Raw genomic sequence first — 14,867 nt, forward strand, 5'->3', positions numbered from 1 at the left:
TTGATCCTTTATATAAGCCAATATTTTCTCAAGAATTTCATCAAAATAGAATGTTTAATCTTTTGTGAGATATTTACTCACCAAGGCTGGGTTTTGTTGTAAAAAAAAAACAGATCTAGACCGGTACAAATGACGAAGATTCGATCCAAGTAAAGAGAAGGGCGACGAGGGGTATGTGAGTTATTTGAAGAAAAGAGAAGGGCGTATTCGGAAGGCGCGAGTATGCTTTCGTCCTTGGACCTCCCACTACTGTTTAAAAGTACAGATTGGTAATTCTGTCTTTGCTGGAGATCTCGTTCTTTCCTACGCTTTTCCTTTTAACATTAAACCTCTCTCTCTCTCTCTCTCTCTCTCTCTCTCATCTTTCCTCCGCTTTTCCTTTTAACATTATACCTCTATGAGCGATTGGATTTTCGGGATTTCAGTATCGCAGGTATGCTGGCTCGCTCTCTATCTCTTTCTCTGTTTTGTCTCTCTCCTTTCTCGTTGTGAAATATCTACGCCTTTCGTCGATTTCTGTGTATTGGAAGAATCGACCTCGCTCAACAGGAACAGGGAGAAAGGTTGAAGCTTTTTCTGTTGATTTTGGCTCGAAAAACTGTTGATTTTTTTTTTGTTTGGATTCTTTCGCGCGTGTGTTTGTTCTCAGGGCTAAAAGGCTTGCTTCCACTTTTCCTTTGTGAGTTCTCTTCTTACCGTTCTTCTTGTTCGCGTGTTTCTCCATTTTCTCCGGAAATTACTGAGTTTTAGGCATATCTTGGCCTTAAATCTGTTGAAGTTCATTGATTTTTTCAACAGCGCGTCTCGTTTGAAAGATTTTTCTGTTTCTGGGACGATTTTCTGTTTTTTTTCCTGTTTTCTTTTCTTAAGTCTCCTCGATTTTGTCAACTCCTTCGTTTCTCGAGAAAATTCTTGATATATCGTTCATTACAATTACAATCAACTAAATTCTTGTTTTTAGTTACATCTTGGTTAAATTTTCTCATGAGTTGTTCTTATTTTCATTTTTTTCTGTTCTTCTAAAATCTCTCTGCTGCTTTCCTGAAATGCGCCTTCTTTCTCCAGAACTCTTATGCTTTAGGTACTTATACTTTCAAGTTGATGGAAAATCCAGATCTTTTTGTGTACTTTCTCTGTTTGGATACGCTTTGTTTTTGTTTTTTCTTCGATCGCTAGATTTCATTCTTTGCGCTGAGAAATTGTTGTTTTTTTATGTCGCTTTCACTCGGAAGCCATTCGATTGAACGTATTCCTTGCATGTCATATCTCTGTATTCCGTTTATCTCGGTTATTTGGAGTTTCTCGTTTGAGTTTATCTCTTTCGCGTTTATTAGGATTTTAGGCCTTTTTACGATAAATATAATTCTTTTTTCATATCGTCTCTGTTTAGTTTACCTTGCTTTCTCTTAAATTGTTAGTTTCAGTGAGACGTCTCATTTACGTTTTTTCATATTCATTCTCTTCTGGAGCGATCTGGAATTTCTGTTGCTTTAAATCGGTCTAGATTAGTAATCTTTCTGTTAATATTCTTCTATTTCTCTGGAAATTTATTGTGCTCATTTCAGCTTTGAATCCCTTTGGTTTAATTTGTTTCCAGTAAAATTTTGTATTTAAAGATCTGAACTTTTTCCTTTCTGATGATTTTTCCAATCTTTTTCTTTCTGGGTAACAAAACCTGTGGTTTTAGCTTATTCTAGCTGCAATTTCGCTGTTGTTGAACATCTCTGTTGGAAAACTCAAACAGGAATCTAATTGTCAATTTTGGCCTTTGGTGCTATGCAATCTTTTCCTTATGCTTACTGAAGATTCAGAATCTTGATGTTTCGGTCTCTTGCCTGTTCCTCAAACTGAGCAGCTTATTTTCCATTTACTAAGTTCTTGATCTTCATTTCATCAAACTAACTTCGAAATGTTCTTGGTGTTTCAAAATGAACACTTAAAACATTGTCTAGTTTTTTGTGTGCTGATTTTTCTGCTTTTCAAAGCTGTACTAAAGTTCTTGTGTTCTTGAGAAATATTTGTGTTTATTCAGATTAGTTAAATTTGAATCATTTAAGATCAATTGATGGTTGCCTGGGTTATGCATGTTGTTTGCTCATTTTGTGCCTGAAATCTGATCTATCTTTTAAAATTGAAACGATCCAAAAGTTATTGCTTTTCAGTCTTTCTATTCGTGGAACTTTATCAACAGTTCATATCTTGCCTTTTCCAAATGGCGTTCAAGTATTATCCTTTTTTACCAAATTTGATTTTCTTTTTACACTTTTCCTTTGTGGTTTGGTGCATCTTACCCCTTTTGGCTGCTGTTGGTTCTGCTTTGTGTAGTCTCTTTTTCTCCCAAAAGTTTTCAAGTTTGGGGATCTTTTTATACCCAATATGCTTAATTGAAATGATTTCCTGCTTCTCTTTGTATTAGCTGGTTAATTCTCTTCATAGTTGATTTTTTTTTTCTTAGTTGCATTTTACGTACATACTAGTTTATTAAACTCAGTTGCATCTATACTGAAATTTTTTCTTGATCAAATTCTTGTCCTTTAACAGTAAAAAAAATCCTTTATCTTTTTTTTTTCTCAAGTTCATGTTTTGTTTTTCTTTCATGCTGTATTTTATCTCTTGGAAAACATTCATCTTTTTGTTCCTGTTATGGCATGTTTGGATTGGTCATAAGCAAATAATGCACCTAATGGACTCATTTACAACTGTCTTTGGCAGAAAATAAGTCAGTGCCCCTTCTAGAGGCCCATTTCCTTTCCTTGATAGGGAATCCAGTCGATTTTGAGTTCCATGACCTATTTTTTAATGGAATCAGGGTTCCACCCGATCTAGAAAGAGCCTTAGAACCCTTATTACCAATATTCCCCGTATTTAGCTTTTCAAATGTTATTACCATCTGAGAGTTCTTTAAATTTTGAAAGAATAATCATTTGTTAGCTGTGCTTGTGAGAAATCTAGTCACCGTTAGAAAGAATGTTGAGAGTTGGGACTATCAATTTCACATAAATTCTCTTTGTAATTGTCTAAATTTCTGTTTGTGATTTATGGTATTAGCTTTGTCTACTGATTGAATGTCTTGGTTTTTATTGGTGTCCTATTAAATTCATCATGTATTCAGTATGTCAGGTTTTCCTTGTTAGTTGAAGGTTATAAGAATTATGTCTGTAGAACTCACTTAGTGTATGAGAAGTAATTTTGTGAAGTACAATGCATGCACTCAGTCGCTTTCAGCTTGTTATTTTTACATGGCAAGATACAGTTCATGAGGACAACACCAAGTAAATGTTAAATTTCTAAGTGTGATTTGATTGTGTCAAAATCAAAGGGTTTTTTGTGATCTCATATTCAAGGATCTGAAAATGTCCTATTTGCAAAAATTGGGGATCCAGCACCGGAATCCACACCAGATCAGATCCTTGGATCTGAGATCTGAGGTATTCAAGTGCCCCAGAATTTTCTTCCATTATAGAGACTCAGTGAGCCAACTTGGTCCTTGGCCATCTGCACTCTGTTTATCCCATGTCAGGCTTGAGATTTTTATAAAGTTAGGCATCTTCGTGTCTGTTTCTTCTGCACTTTGCCTAGAAATTGCATAAACTCAGTACCAAAGATATATCTTATGCAAGCCTCATGATGGATTCATAATTTGAACTAATAAATTAGTGCTCTTGTGTTTATTCCGTCTATTACTGTTTCACATTTAATGATTTTGTCCATACTTTAGATTTGTCTGGAACCGCAAGCTGTTAAATGGACTTGCTACTTGTATGTTATGTTGTTTTAAGTTTGTTTCCTATGCGTCAATTATTGATATGTACAAACTTGTTTATTAGTACCAGTATCTAATTTAATTGATGGTGGCATATTTGTATATTTCTTTTGTTTTATATGTTTTTCCTTTCTTGCAGATACCTCTGTTGTAGTGAATGACTTTTCTGAGTGATGAGTAATTGAAGGGCGTTATTGGTTTACCTGAAATTCTAACTTGCTGTCATCTTCTTGCCCATATGTAGCTATTTTCCTGACTATATGTCAATTTGGTTTCTTTAGCTCTTCTTCAAGTGAACCTTTTCTTTTAACAGTCTCACTTCATACTTGGGTTTAGATTCTGCTTTCAAGCTGAAATTTTTTAAGTTCACAATCTGTATGTTTATGGTATTGTGGACAAGGTTGCAACATGACTGACAATATGTTTAAAAAACTTCCCTGCCCTTCTATGACTGTTAGTCTTGGTCTTTGTCATTTTAAGGTCTGCCATTGTAATTATTCTTACTTTTCCTGTTATGGTCGTTTTTCTCTTAATGAAATTGTTTTACCTTCAAAGAAAGAAGCATTGCTTGGCACTGCCTTTCCTTGTGCCATACATTTTTTGGTCTCACTAGGACTCAGGTTTTTCCACCTGTTTGTGATTACATATATTAATTTATCCTGTACTTGGCATTCTCAAGGAGTTTCTTTTATCTTTTTTTTCCTTAAACAGGATCGATCTGGCATGCATTGGTGAAGTATTAATACTCCTGATATAAAGTTCTGAATTGAAGGCAACTGCACAAGTAGATCACTTGAGGTTTTCTGTCTTCTATTTTAAGATGGATCGCAAGGACACATCTGGATTTGTCAGTGGGGGTTGTTTGCACTATATCGAGTCTATTTTGCTCTAGCCTCTTTTCCTTTAACTTGTAACATAGTTCTAAGTTTATTCCTTCTTAAAATCCCGGAAGTCAGGCAGACTGTTTCACTGTTGGAGTTGTAAGGGTTAGATCAAACGTGCAGCTTCATCCAGGAGTATTTGATGGATCCAAAGTCTAAACGAGCATTTACCATGAACTTCATGTCCGTAGATGCTTTTGGATGTTTGAGCCAGAGGACCAAATTCTTATCAGAACATTTTGCAAACACTGTCCTAAAAGGGCTGGATCGTGCTGGTGCTCCTGTGCCTCGAGTTCTATCTTCTGCAAAGGCTGTTAAGAGGAAACGGAATGACACTATCAACGAGTCTTCTATGGTCCTTGAATTAGGCACACCGTCCAGTTCTGAAACCAAGGAAAGTTCAGACACCGGCACCCTCACTTCTGCTAAGGAAGCCACCGACGATGAGTCTTCCATGGATCCAGCCTTGAATTTTCATCTTCCCCTTGGCAAGGACATCACTGTGAGCCCAAAGGGACCTTTGCCTAAGATTCACAAGATGATCGATACGGATCCAAGTTTCCACCTCCAGTTGAGTCTTTCAACCGGACCTGCTGAATCTGGTGTCACCAGCGTCTCTCCAACCTCGGTCCATAACCAGAGCATCACTGAAGCCGTTTTAGTTGATGATGGTTCGACTTCTTCTCGCTGGAAGTCGGGTGGTCTTCTGCTTCCTACTGTGGTAGGACCTGCCATGGACCCAAGCTTTGATCTCAACCAAAGTGTGGTTAATGCTGATATTAGCGAAGCTGTTCCTGCATTACCAACTGCAACTCCAGCGCCAAAAGTCTCAGCTGCCTGTACTTCCGGGCCTACTCAACCACGTAGTGGTAGTACAAAATTTTGTCAATTTACAGGATGTCAGAAGGGGGCAAGAGGTGCTTCCGGATTGTGCATTGCCCATGGTGGTGGCAGAAGGTGCAAGAGAGTTGGCTGCAACAAGGGCGCCGAGGGGCGTACTGCATACTGCAAAACCCATGGCGGCGGCCGGAGATGCCAATTCCTCGGCTGCATCAAGAGCGCCGAGGGCCGTACTGAGTTCTGCATCGCTCATGGGGGTGGGAGGAGATGTGACTTCCCAGGAGGCTGCGCCAAGGCAGCCAGAGGGAAGTCGGGGCTGTGCATCAAGCATGGCGGGGGGAAGAGGTGCGAGAGGGAGAACTGCACCAAGAGTGCAGAAGGCCTCTCTGGGCTGTGCATCGCTCATGGAGGCGGCCGGCGGTGCCAGTTCCCTCAGTGCACCAAGGGTGCTCAAGGTAGCACCAAGTTCTGCAAGGCTCACGGAGGTGGCAAGAGGTGCAGCTTCATTGGGTGCACCAAGGGTGCAGAAGGGAGCACGCCGCTGTGCAAGGCCCATGGGGGCGGCAAGCGGTGCTTGTTCCAGGGCGGCGGCGTGTGCACTAAGAGCGTGCACGGCGGGACGAGGTTCTGCGTTTCCCATGGTGGTGGCAAGAGGTGTGCTGTGCCTGAGTGCACCAAGAGCGCCAGGGGGAGGACCAACTTCTGCGTCAAGCATGGGGGTGGTAAGAGGTGCAAGTTTGAGGGATGCGGAAAGAGCGCACAGGGCAGCACCGACTTCTGCAAGGCACATGGTGGGGGCAAAAGGTGCGCATGGGAACAGCAACCCCCCTGTGATAGGTTTGCAAGGGGGAGAACTGATCTGTGCCAAGCGCATATTGCGTTGTTGCAGGACAAGCGTGTGCACGGTGGTGGTTCCAGGCTCACTCATTCTGTTCTGGCTTCTGCTCAACAGAACGTGAACCCCGGAGTGCACGTCGATCTTGCAAGTGGGTGTGTTGGGGGAAACCATGCTGGCCACGCTGCTGTGTTTCCAGTGGCGTCTCTGCAATTCCCTGTGCCCAGTGTTGCCGTTTCACTGCCTGAAGGAAGGGTTCACGGGGGCAGTCTGATGGCAATGCTTGCGATGGGCACCTTGAATCAGGGCAACCACTCATCATCCCAGCCCGGCCCTTCCTATGCTGTTCCCCGATGGGTATGACGAGTCGCATCATCTGTCTTCCGTCCTTTTTAGTCCTGTTTGAATGCTTAGGACTTAGGAGAGGTCGTGTCCAGTGTGTGTCAGGTGTTGTTCGGGGTCGTGCTTTCCTTTCTTTCCAAAAATGATAAAACCCCCCAAAAAAAAAAAACTTATGTTTGAATTAGGGGTCAATGACTCAATTTAGTTCTCATTCATTTGATTGTTTGGGAAGCATTTGTTGGGAACCCCTTTAGAGATAATAAAAGGGGTTTTAGGTTAGAGTCTAGAAGAGGATGATGGGTCCGTGTGTGGATTAGACTTATATATTCAGGTCTGTAAATACATTGTTGGTTTGTCTAGTGACTGTAAAAAAAAGTGTATATTCATGCCTTATTTCTTTCCTCTGATTTCTGCGTCAAGTTTTTCTGGTTGCTGGACCTAGTTGGATCCACTGGATCCAACATGATTCTTATTTGAGAATCTCGTGAAAAGCCGTCTAACCCGTAGAATGAATCAAGGAAGATTTGGCCAATGGTGGCTGCCCACTAGCGCTGTTGCGAGGTCAGAACCACGTGATGGCGACGGCAATGGGGAATCGCTGCTTTAAATGACGTGGTCTGACCTGGAGTACGTTGGATGGCATCTGACCGTTACAATGGCATACTAGATTTGGAGAGACATGTCCTTTTGCTGACTGACTGAATTCTTTTTCTTTCCATCTGAAACAACCCGGACGTGGTGGTGTTAAGAGCCATAGTCACAAAATCTCGGTTTTAGGATTTTCTTGGCAAGGTATAATCTGGCAATATTTTTAAAAATTGTCTTTTTCTGGAAAAAATATTAGTATATTTAAATTTCAAAGACATGTCAGAAAATGTTTAAAAATAGAATTAAAATATTAAAAATAATATATATGTAAATGTTTTTTTATGAAGAATATATATATATATATATATATATATATATATATATATATATATATATATGTAAATTTTAATGGATAATAATGCAATAGTTTCATCTCGACAAATTATCATGGTTTTTTGGGGATTGTCTGATTTTGAAAATATGATGATAAAATTGCAATATTTTCAAAATATGGCCAACATTTGGTACTATGGTTAGAACAGCCGAATAGCTTCTTTGTTTGTTGGAAACTCTATATGAGCTTAGCAAACTGAGCTCAGGCTTGAGTCCAAACAGGTCCATCTCGCAGCTTGGTTCAGTATTTATATACGAGCCTAACTTTGGACTCGGTGCTACAATACTCTTCAGTAGTCCCATTCATTTTTGTTGCTTGCATAGAATGGTTTGCTGATTTGAGCAGTGATCTCTCTGGTCTTTTCAGTGAGTTAAATGCATTAGGTCAATACATTTTGATGTGCAAGACAGGTGTTTAAAGAAGTCTAAAAAAAGATTTAGAAAATACAGACTCTTAAAGCATTGAAATTAAAAAAAAACACTTTTTTTACATGAAAACCATTACAATCCACACCTCTTTTTTTTGCTGGGCTAGGCTTGATAAAACCCCTCACCCATCCAAAATATCATCATTGCAGATACGTAGGATTTTGATTGGTAAAATCTTTGAGGTACCACCCCCTTCCCAATGGAGAGTAACCAGAGACCTTGCGGCAAGGGATGTGTCCTGTGGGTCAAGGAAGGTAGAGCCCTCATGGGGATTACTATGTAACAATCGACAGAAAATCGATACAATACTAACCTGAATAGACTATTTTTTAATACAACAACAACAACTACGCCTTCATCCAAAAACAATTGGGGTCGGCGATATGAACCAAAAAAGAAAATTATTCTGGGTCTTCCACACGAATCCTTCTCCTCCAATCATTTCTATTCAATGCCATGTCCTCAGTGAGGTTCAAAGCATTCATATCATTTCCTATCATTTCCATCCAAGTCTTCTTAGGCATACCCCAACCTCTTTTAGCTAATATATTTTTTCATTTCTGCATCTATCTAATTGGAGCATCATTAGGCCTTCGCCGAATATGTCCAAACCACTGTAAACGATTCTCTCTCATCTTATTTTCAATGGATGCAACGCCTACCTTCTTACGTATCTCCTCATTTCGAATCATATCTTTTATTGTATTTTCACACATCCATCTAAGCATACGCATCTCAGCTACACTCATTTTTTGAATATGATGTCTCTTGACAACCTAACATTCTGTACCATATAGTACAGCAGGCCTAATTGTCGTTCTATAAAACTTTTCCTTTAACCGCAATGGCATTCTACGATCGCACAACACTTCAGTTGCACTTTTCCATTTCATCCACCCACTTTTATCTTATGATTTACATCTCCATCAATTTCTTCATACTTTTGAATGATAGATCCCAAATATTTGAAACAGTCGTCCACCGGTATTTCTTGCTCACCAAGCTTCACTACACTCCCATCATTACTTCGTTGCTTACTAAACCGACATTCCATATATTTTGTCTTACTCTTACTCAACTTAAAACATCTTACTTCCAATGTCTGTCTCTATAATTCTAACTTAGCATTAACCTCAGCTCTAGACTCGTCAATCAAAACAATATTATCAGCAAAGACATATTTTCTTGAATTGATCTCTTAAGCTCATCCATCACTATAGCAAATAGGAAAGGGCTTAATGCAGATTCTTGATGTAACCCAATCGTTATAGAAAAATTGATTGTCACCCCTCCACAAGTGCGGACATTGGTTATTACTCCTTCGTGCATATCTTTAATTATACTAATGTACTTGAGATAAACACCTTTCTTCATTATTGTGTATTTAAGAACATCCCTAAGTACTCTATCGTATGCCTTCTCTAAATCAATAAAAAATATATGCAAATCTTTGTTCATTTATTTATTTTTTAATAAATGTAAAAAATGCTTAAAATTAATTTTTTAATATTGTTTTAATGGTTTTAACATGTATCACTATATGATTGACACAATATTTTTTAATTATTTGTAGTCGAGTCAGAACGGTTCACTTGAGAATCAGTTTCGGCCTATTCATCTGAATCGTTGGCCAAACTATTCAGGGCCGATACCCATACTGACAATATTGGTCTGTAACACTTGTAAGGTGTAGTGGTTAGTGGCCTCTGATGGATTAGCTTCAGAGCTCACCCTGATGCTGTTGATCTATGGGATGAACAGCATTCAAAACGCCATAGATGAACCTATGTTTCCAGCGTTCATTTTGCAAACTCTAGATTTCGTTATCATCTAAGGCATCAATGGCCCTAAAAAAACATGTGGGACCAATCTTAGAGATATAGAGTTCATTGGTGGCACTTTGGATGCCTTTCATCTCATGGATGAACGGCATCAGGGTAAGCTCTGACCTGATACACACTCCTAAATAATACAGCGACCATTACTCTGTAGCCCTTAGTTTCTACTAGAAAGTACGGTGCCCTCGGCAGCACGTTTATACATTGGTCCTTTTCCCTTTATCATAGATTCATAGGACAATAAAGAGACTCGTTAGGGGAAATCATTCTAGTTCTTTATCACCTACTCTAGTGCCTAAGCTTTTCCTTCCACACATCAAAAGTGGGCTCGTCCTTCTATCCCACCAAGTGCATTAATTTACTATTACTTTTCTGAGCTGAGCAATTGGATTGAGCTGGAACCTAGCTTGAGCACATGACCAATCACAATGGACAATCCTGAGCACATGACCAGTTAAAAGTTTGATTCGGTGGATCTGTTCCTGATTGGATTATGTCCACAGTCCACGTATTTCCCTGCATTATAAGTGTAAAGCCTGGGGCTGGCATACCCAGATCCTGTTTGGATCCTTCTCTGACAGTGGGACCGGATCCACTTCAACTTTGTGAAGCTTTATGAACATGATATGCAGATGCCTATTGGGGAAGTGGATCACCTTGGCTTGTGTGACATTCAATCTAATCTCATCATCAACTTCTCTTACAGACTGTGTGGAAGGTTTGGTGTAGGGGAGGGGAGGGGGTGGGTGCTTTTAGCAGTGACATCCTTTGCATCACAATATAGTTCATGGTCCAGTTTCCAAGTTCTAGCGAGTTTGTTGAAGCAATGCCACAAATCACACTCTAGAAAATCTTATTATATTGCCAAGAATGTACTTTGTCTCAGGAAAATGTCGAGAAGTTATCGCCGTATAGACTATAAATAAATATAATTAACTAGACTAATAATGTAAATATTGCGTAAAGGAAAATGGGTTTTGAATCGTATGTTTGCAATGTGTAGTTTTTTTAAAGGCTTCCAAATTAACTCAATGTTTAATGCTTTTAAAGGCTTCCAAATTAACAATCACAATTAGAGGGGTGTCAACAGGTGGTTTGGCTCGGACCCAGGTGAAACCAGACCTGGCCCCAATTTTCCGGTATGGTATCAGGTTCGGACCCAAGTCTAATGGGACCCACCATAAGAGAAACCATACCTGGACTTGATAAGAACTACATGAACCAGACCCAGGCCATACCCATTAAAATAATAACTCTATCATTTTTACATTGAAAATTTGTGGGTCTTAATTAGAACTCAGGTCTGGCCCTGGTCTGGTATAAAATTTCACAAACTATACCCGGCTCCATGTATTAATTGGACCTTTGCGTCCGGACCCAGGTCTTAATCGGGTCTTCTTATTTATCACCATACTCGGACCCTACAGGGTTTGGTATGGGTCGGGTAAACCGTACCAGTACCCCTTGACACACCTAATCACAGTATTGAAAGCCTCATAACTCCAAAAATCATATTTTTATGTCATAAAAGCTTGATCTAAGGTATGACCCATAGCAAAAAAAAAGCATACTAAGCACATCTATGTGGTGGGACTTTTCTTTTGAAAGAAATAAAAAATATTCCATAATGATCCGAAGAAATTAATGTACAATGGAAGATACCCGGGTGATTGAGTGATCATCCAAAATACCACCATAGGAAAATAAAGCTAGAAGATGAAGACATGACAAGGACAACCAGCATATCCTACCATTCAGGTCTGAACAATAAAGTGGGTCTTCAAACTTCAAATGGGACGGCCTATCCCAATCCCCAATCCAATACAAATCTGGATCCTGGCCACTTAGACTCCATCCTGCAACTCAAATCCCATCTGATCTTCATGGAAATGGTGCTGATACAGCAATCTGTGTCCCCGAAGAGGCGCTTGTTCCGTTCGAGCCAAACCTTTCTCCAAGTGAGGAACAACCAGGGGGCAGGGAGCCAAGATTTTAAAGTAGGGTGGGCACAAATGTATAGTAAAAAATAATTATTAATAAATTATATTAATAATATATTTTAAAAAAATTAAATAGTTATTCCAAAGCATACCTTTTACAGTAGACACCGTCAATTTTTCATATTTGAAAAAAAATCATAGTTGATTCATTTTGATAAAAAAATTAGCAATTGAAAAAAAATCATGGATCTCTCACTTATGCTAATTGATTAATCCTTAATATTCTAACCAAAATCAAGCATTTTATTATTCATGGATTCATGCTTAACGCTAATTAAAAAAAATACATAAAAACCTTAAAACCATAACTAAACATTCATACCAATTTATAAAAACAAAATCCAAACCCTAATTCCTACAAAAACCATAAATTATGCATTTGTACTAACTGATAAAAAACCCTAATATTCTACTAAAATCAAGCATTTTATGTCATGGTCATGGATTCGTGCTTAAATGTAATCAAAACAAAAAAGATGAAAAACCCTAAAACTATAACTAAACATTTATGCCATTATAAAAAAACTAAATTAAAACTGTAAACAGTTACAGACATCATTCATAAACATGCTTTCCCCAATTTGAATTCTAGAAAACCAAATTAAAAGCAGCTCATTTGTCCAAATAAAAAGAAAATGTCACTCCCAGTAGAGGGCCTGCATTTCATGCTACCTACCTCCCACTCAGCAATAGACAGAATTGCCATTAGTGGTCACATATTTGGACTGGTTAAGGTTTTTTCGGGACCCAGTGAATAAATCTAAACCAGATCCAACAGATAGGATGCAGATCAAACATATGTTACGAGCATCATGGTCCAAATCCTTGATCCAACCCATGCATGTTTGCTTCCAGTTGGATCAACTCCATTCTAGATTTAGTCTGCTATGACCAAGTCAGATAGTAAATTAGCCAAGCATACTTTTGTCAGATCTTGAGAGCGAGACCTGATCAGCTCACTTTTAAGTGGGTAGAACCTATGAAATGAATATGTCCAACTCTTTTACACCATGCTCCAACCAAATGACAATCTTGGTTCAGTTTTTTGGACCTGGACTTGACCCTAGATCCAAGTTCATACTAATCATGTCATGTATCCGGCATGAAGTTTTTTTTTTAACAAGATGACCATGTCATGCCTTGGTCAAGATCTGAACATTGTGCAACATATCTGTGAGTCTGCATCCGAATCTGAACTGGGTTTGTAATACTTGATAATTTTTTATAAAAAATTTATGATTATTAAATAAATTAAAATAAAAATTTGGTCTTAATGGTGGCTTGAAGTTGTATTAAGTATTTAATTTTAATTTATATTTAAATACTCATTTGAAACTTAATTGTGTCTAATATGGTATTTGGACTCAGTGGATACCCAAGTGTGGGATGCTTTGAACATCGACATTACTGTTCTGGCAAAAATTTTTGCCGATCAGTTGCTCATCAATTAAATTGGAGTTGATCTTGGTGTTTCTCATTTTGAGAGTATCAAAATCGACTATCTACATACCCAAATTAGTGTTTTATCATTGGTCGAAGTTCATACCTAATTGGAGGTAAAAAATCAATATTTTTTGGCACCGACTAAATTTTTTAGATGATTAATGTATGTTCAATTACATCTAAAACCACCACAATGATCTACGTTTCGAGAAATGTCGAATTGACTATTTAAAAGTTGAATTTAGTTGTCTTCATGTTGATAAGACTCTAGAAAGAATAGAATTTTCATCAAGGTAGAAGTCTCTTTAGGAGGACTTTAAAAAAATTTATAGAGAGGAGACCCCTCGCTCAATTTCAACCATCATTCTCTCTACCTTTTTTTCCTCAAACCCTAGGTCCAGACCTTTATTAAAGATTGGTGTAAATCCATTGATGGCGAAGCTACACACCAATATCCAACTATTTTCGATGATTTTTTTATTTTGTCGATTTTTTAAGTAAGAAACCTTTGACTTATGCATATGTATGTAGCACCAAAGGTGCATCCAATTGCTAGAATAAAGTTTTAAATATGTATTAGAGGTGATATCAGTCACAACCACGAGCTCAGACAACATTTTTAGAGGTCTACGAGACTCCAAAAGGTGTTTTTAACAAAAACGATTTCTAGGAAAACCTAGATCTTATTCATAATTCCTAGAAATCATGTTTAATATTTTTAGATTATGTTGAATGTGTATTTGATGTTTAAATCATATTGAAATTGATATTTATGGTGTTTAATTAAAATAAGTCTAAAAAAATAAAACCCTAAATATTGAAAATTGCTTTTGAGGATTTATGATTTCTTTTTGGAAAAGCAGGTTTAAAGGTTATTTGATATTATGTTTCAAGTTAAGATTCATATATTGTATGGTCTGAACCATGTTTATGTTATATTCATGATTTTATGCATGGCTAAATTTTAAATATCATAAATAAAATCATATAGTTTGTACCGATTAGAGTTTATGATAGTTTTTTTTTAGAAAAATAAATTATATGACTTTATTTATGATTTTGTGTTTGATTAATTCATTATGAGCCTATGTTTTATTAATCTTGCTAAATCTAATACATGTATGCATGATTCATATGTTATTCATAATTAAATTTTGTCTTTCTAATACGTATTTTAGTGTACGAGTGCTTATTTTTTAAATAAACTATTTATTGTGTATTTCAGATCCGATTTTATGCATTGAATTACTTCATATGCAGCATAAAATTATGGTGATATATGTTTAAATTGATATTAATCATATTATGGTGAATTGAATCATGAAAAACATGTTTATGTGGTTTACTTTGCAAAAATATGAAGTATGATGGTTTTCAGTGAAAATAGCATGTTGTCCTATGTTCACAAGCACATACACTTTTCAAGAACTTTATCATATGCCTAAATAGTTTTGCAAAAAATTCTCAAATTTTGGAGGGACTTTTCAGTCTCATATAGAAAGTTTCATAAAAAAA

The 14,867-nt window shown here is 37.6% G+C and overlaps 1 protein-coding gene across 1 annotated transcript; it reads left to right on the plus strand.

Moving 5' to 3' along the window:
- The first annotated feature begins 283 nt into the window (after positions 1 to 283).
- Positions 284 to 7,063, plus strand: LOC149836634 (uncharacterized). Its single transcript, XM_090007058.1, has 2 exons — positions 284 to 433; positions 4,475 to 7,063. Exon 2 carries the CDS (start codon positions 4,787 to 4,789, stop codon positions 6,680 to 6,682), a length of 1,896 nt encoding a protein of 631 aa, XP_089863184.1. The 5' UTR covers positions 284 to 433; positions 4,475 to 4,786; the 3' UTR covers positions 6,683 to 7,063.
- Positions 7,064 to 14,867: the final 7,804 nt, after the last annotated feature.

The sequence above is a fragment of the Nuphar pumila genome, chromosome 5 (genome assembly GCF_984573655.1).
Source record: "Nuphar pumila chromosome 5, dmNupPumi1.hap1.1, whole genome shotgun sequence".
Taxonomy (NCBI): Eukaryota; Viridiplantae; Streptophyta; class Magnoliopsida; order Nymphaeales; family Nymphaeaceae; genus Nuphar; species Nuphar pumila.

Bases quoted from the DNA above. Each gene is read 5' to 3' on its own strand.
- LOC149836634 (XM_090007058.1), top strand. From the start codon at position 4,787: ATGGATCCAAAGTCTAAACGAGCATTTACCATGAACTTCATGTCCGTA.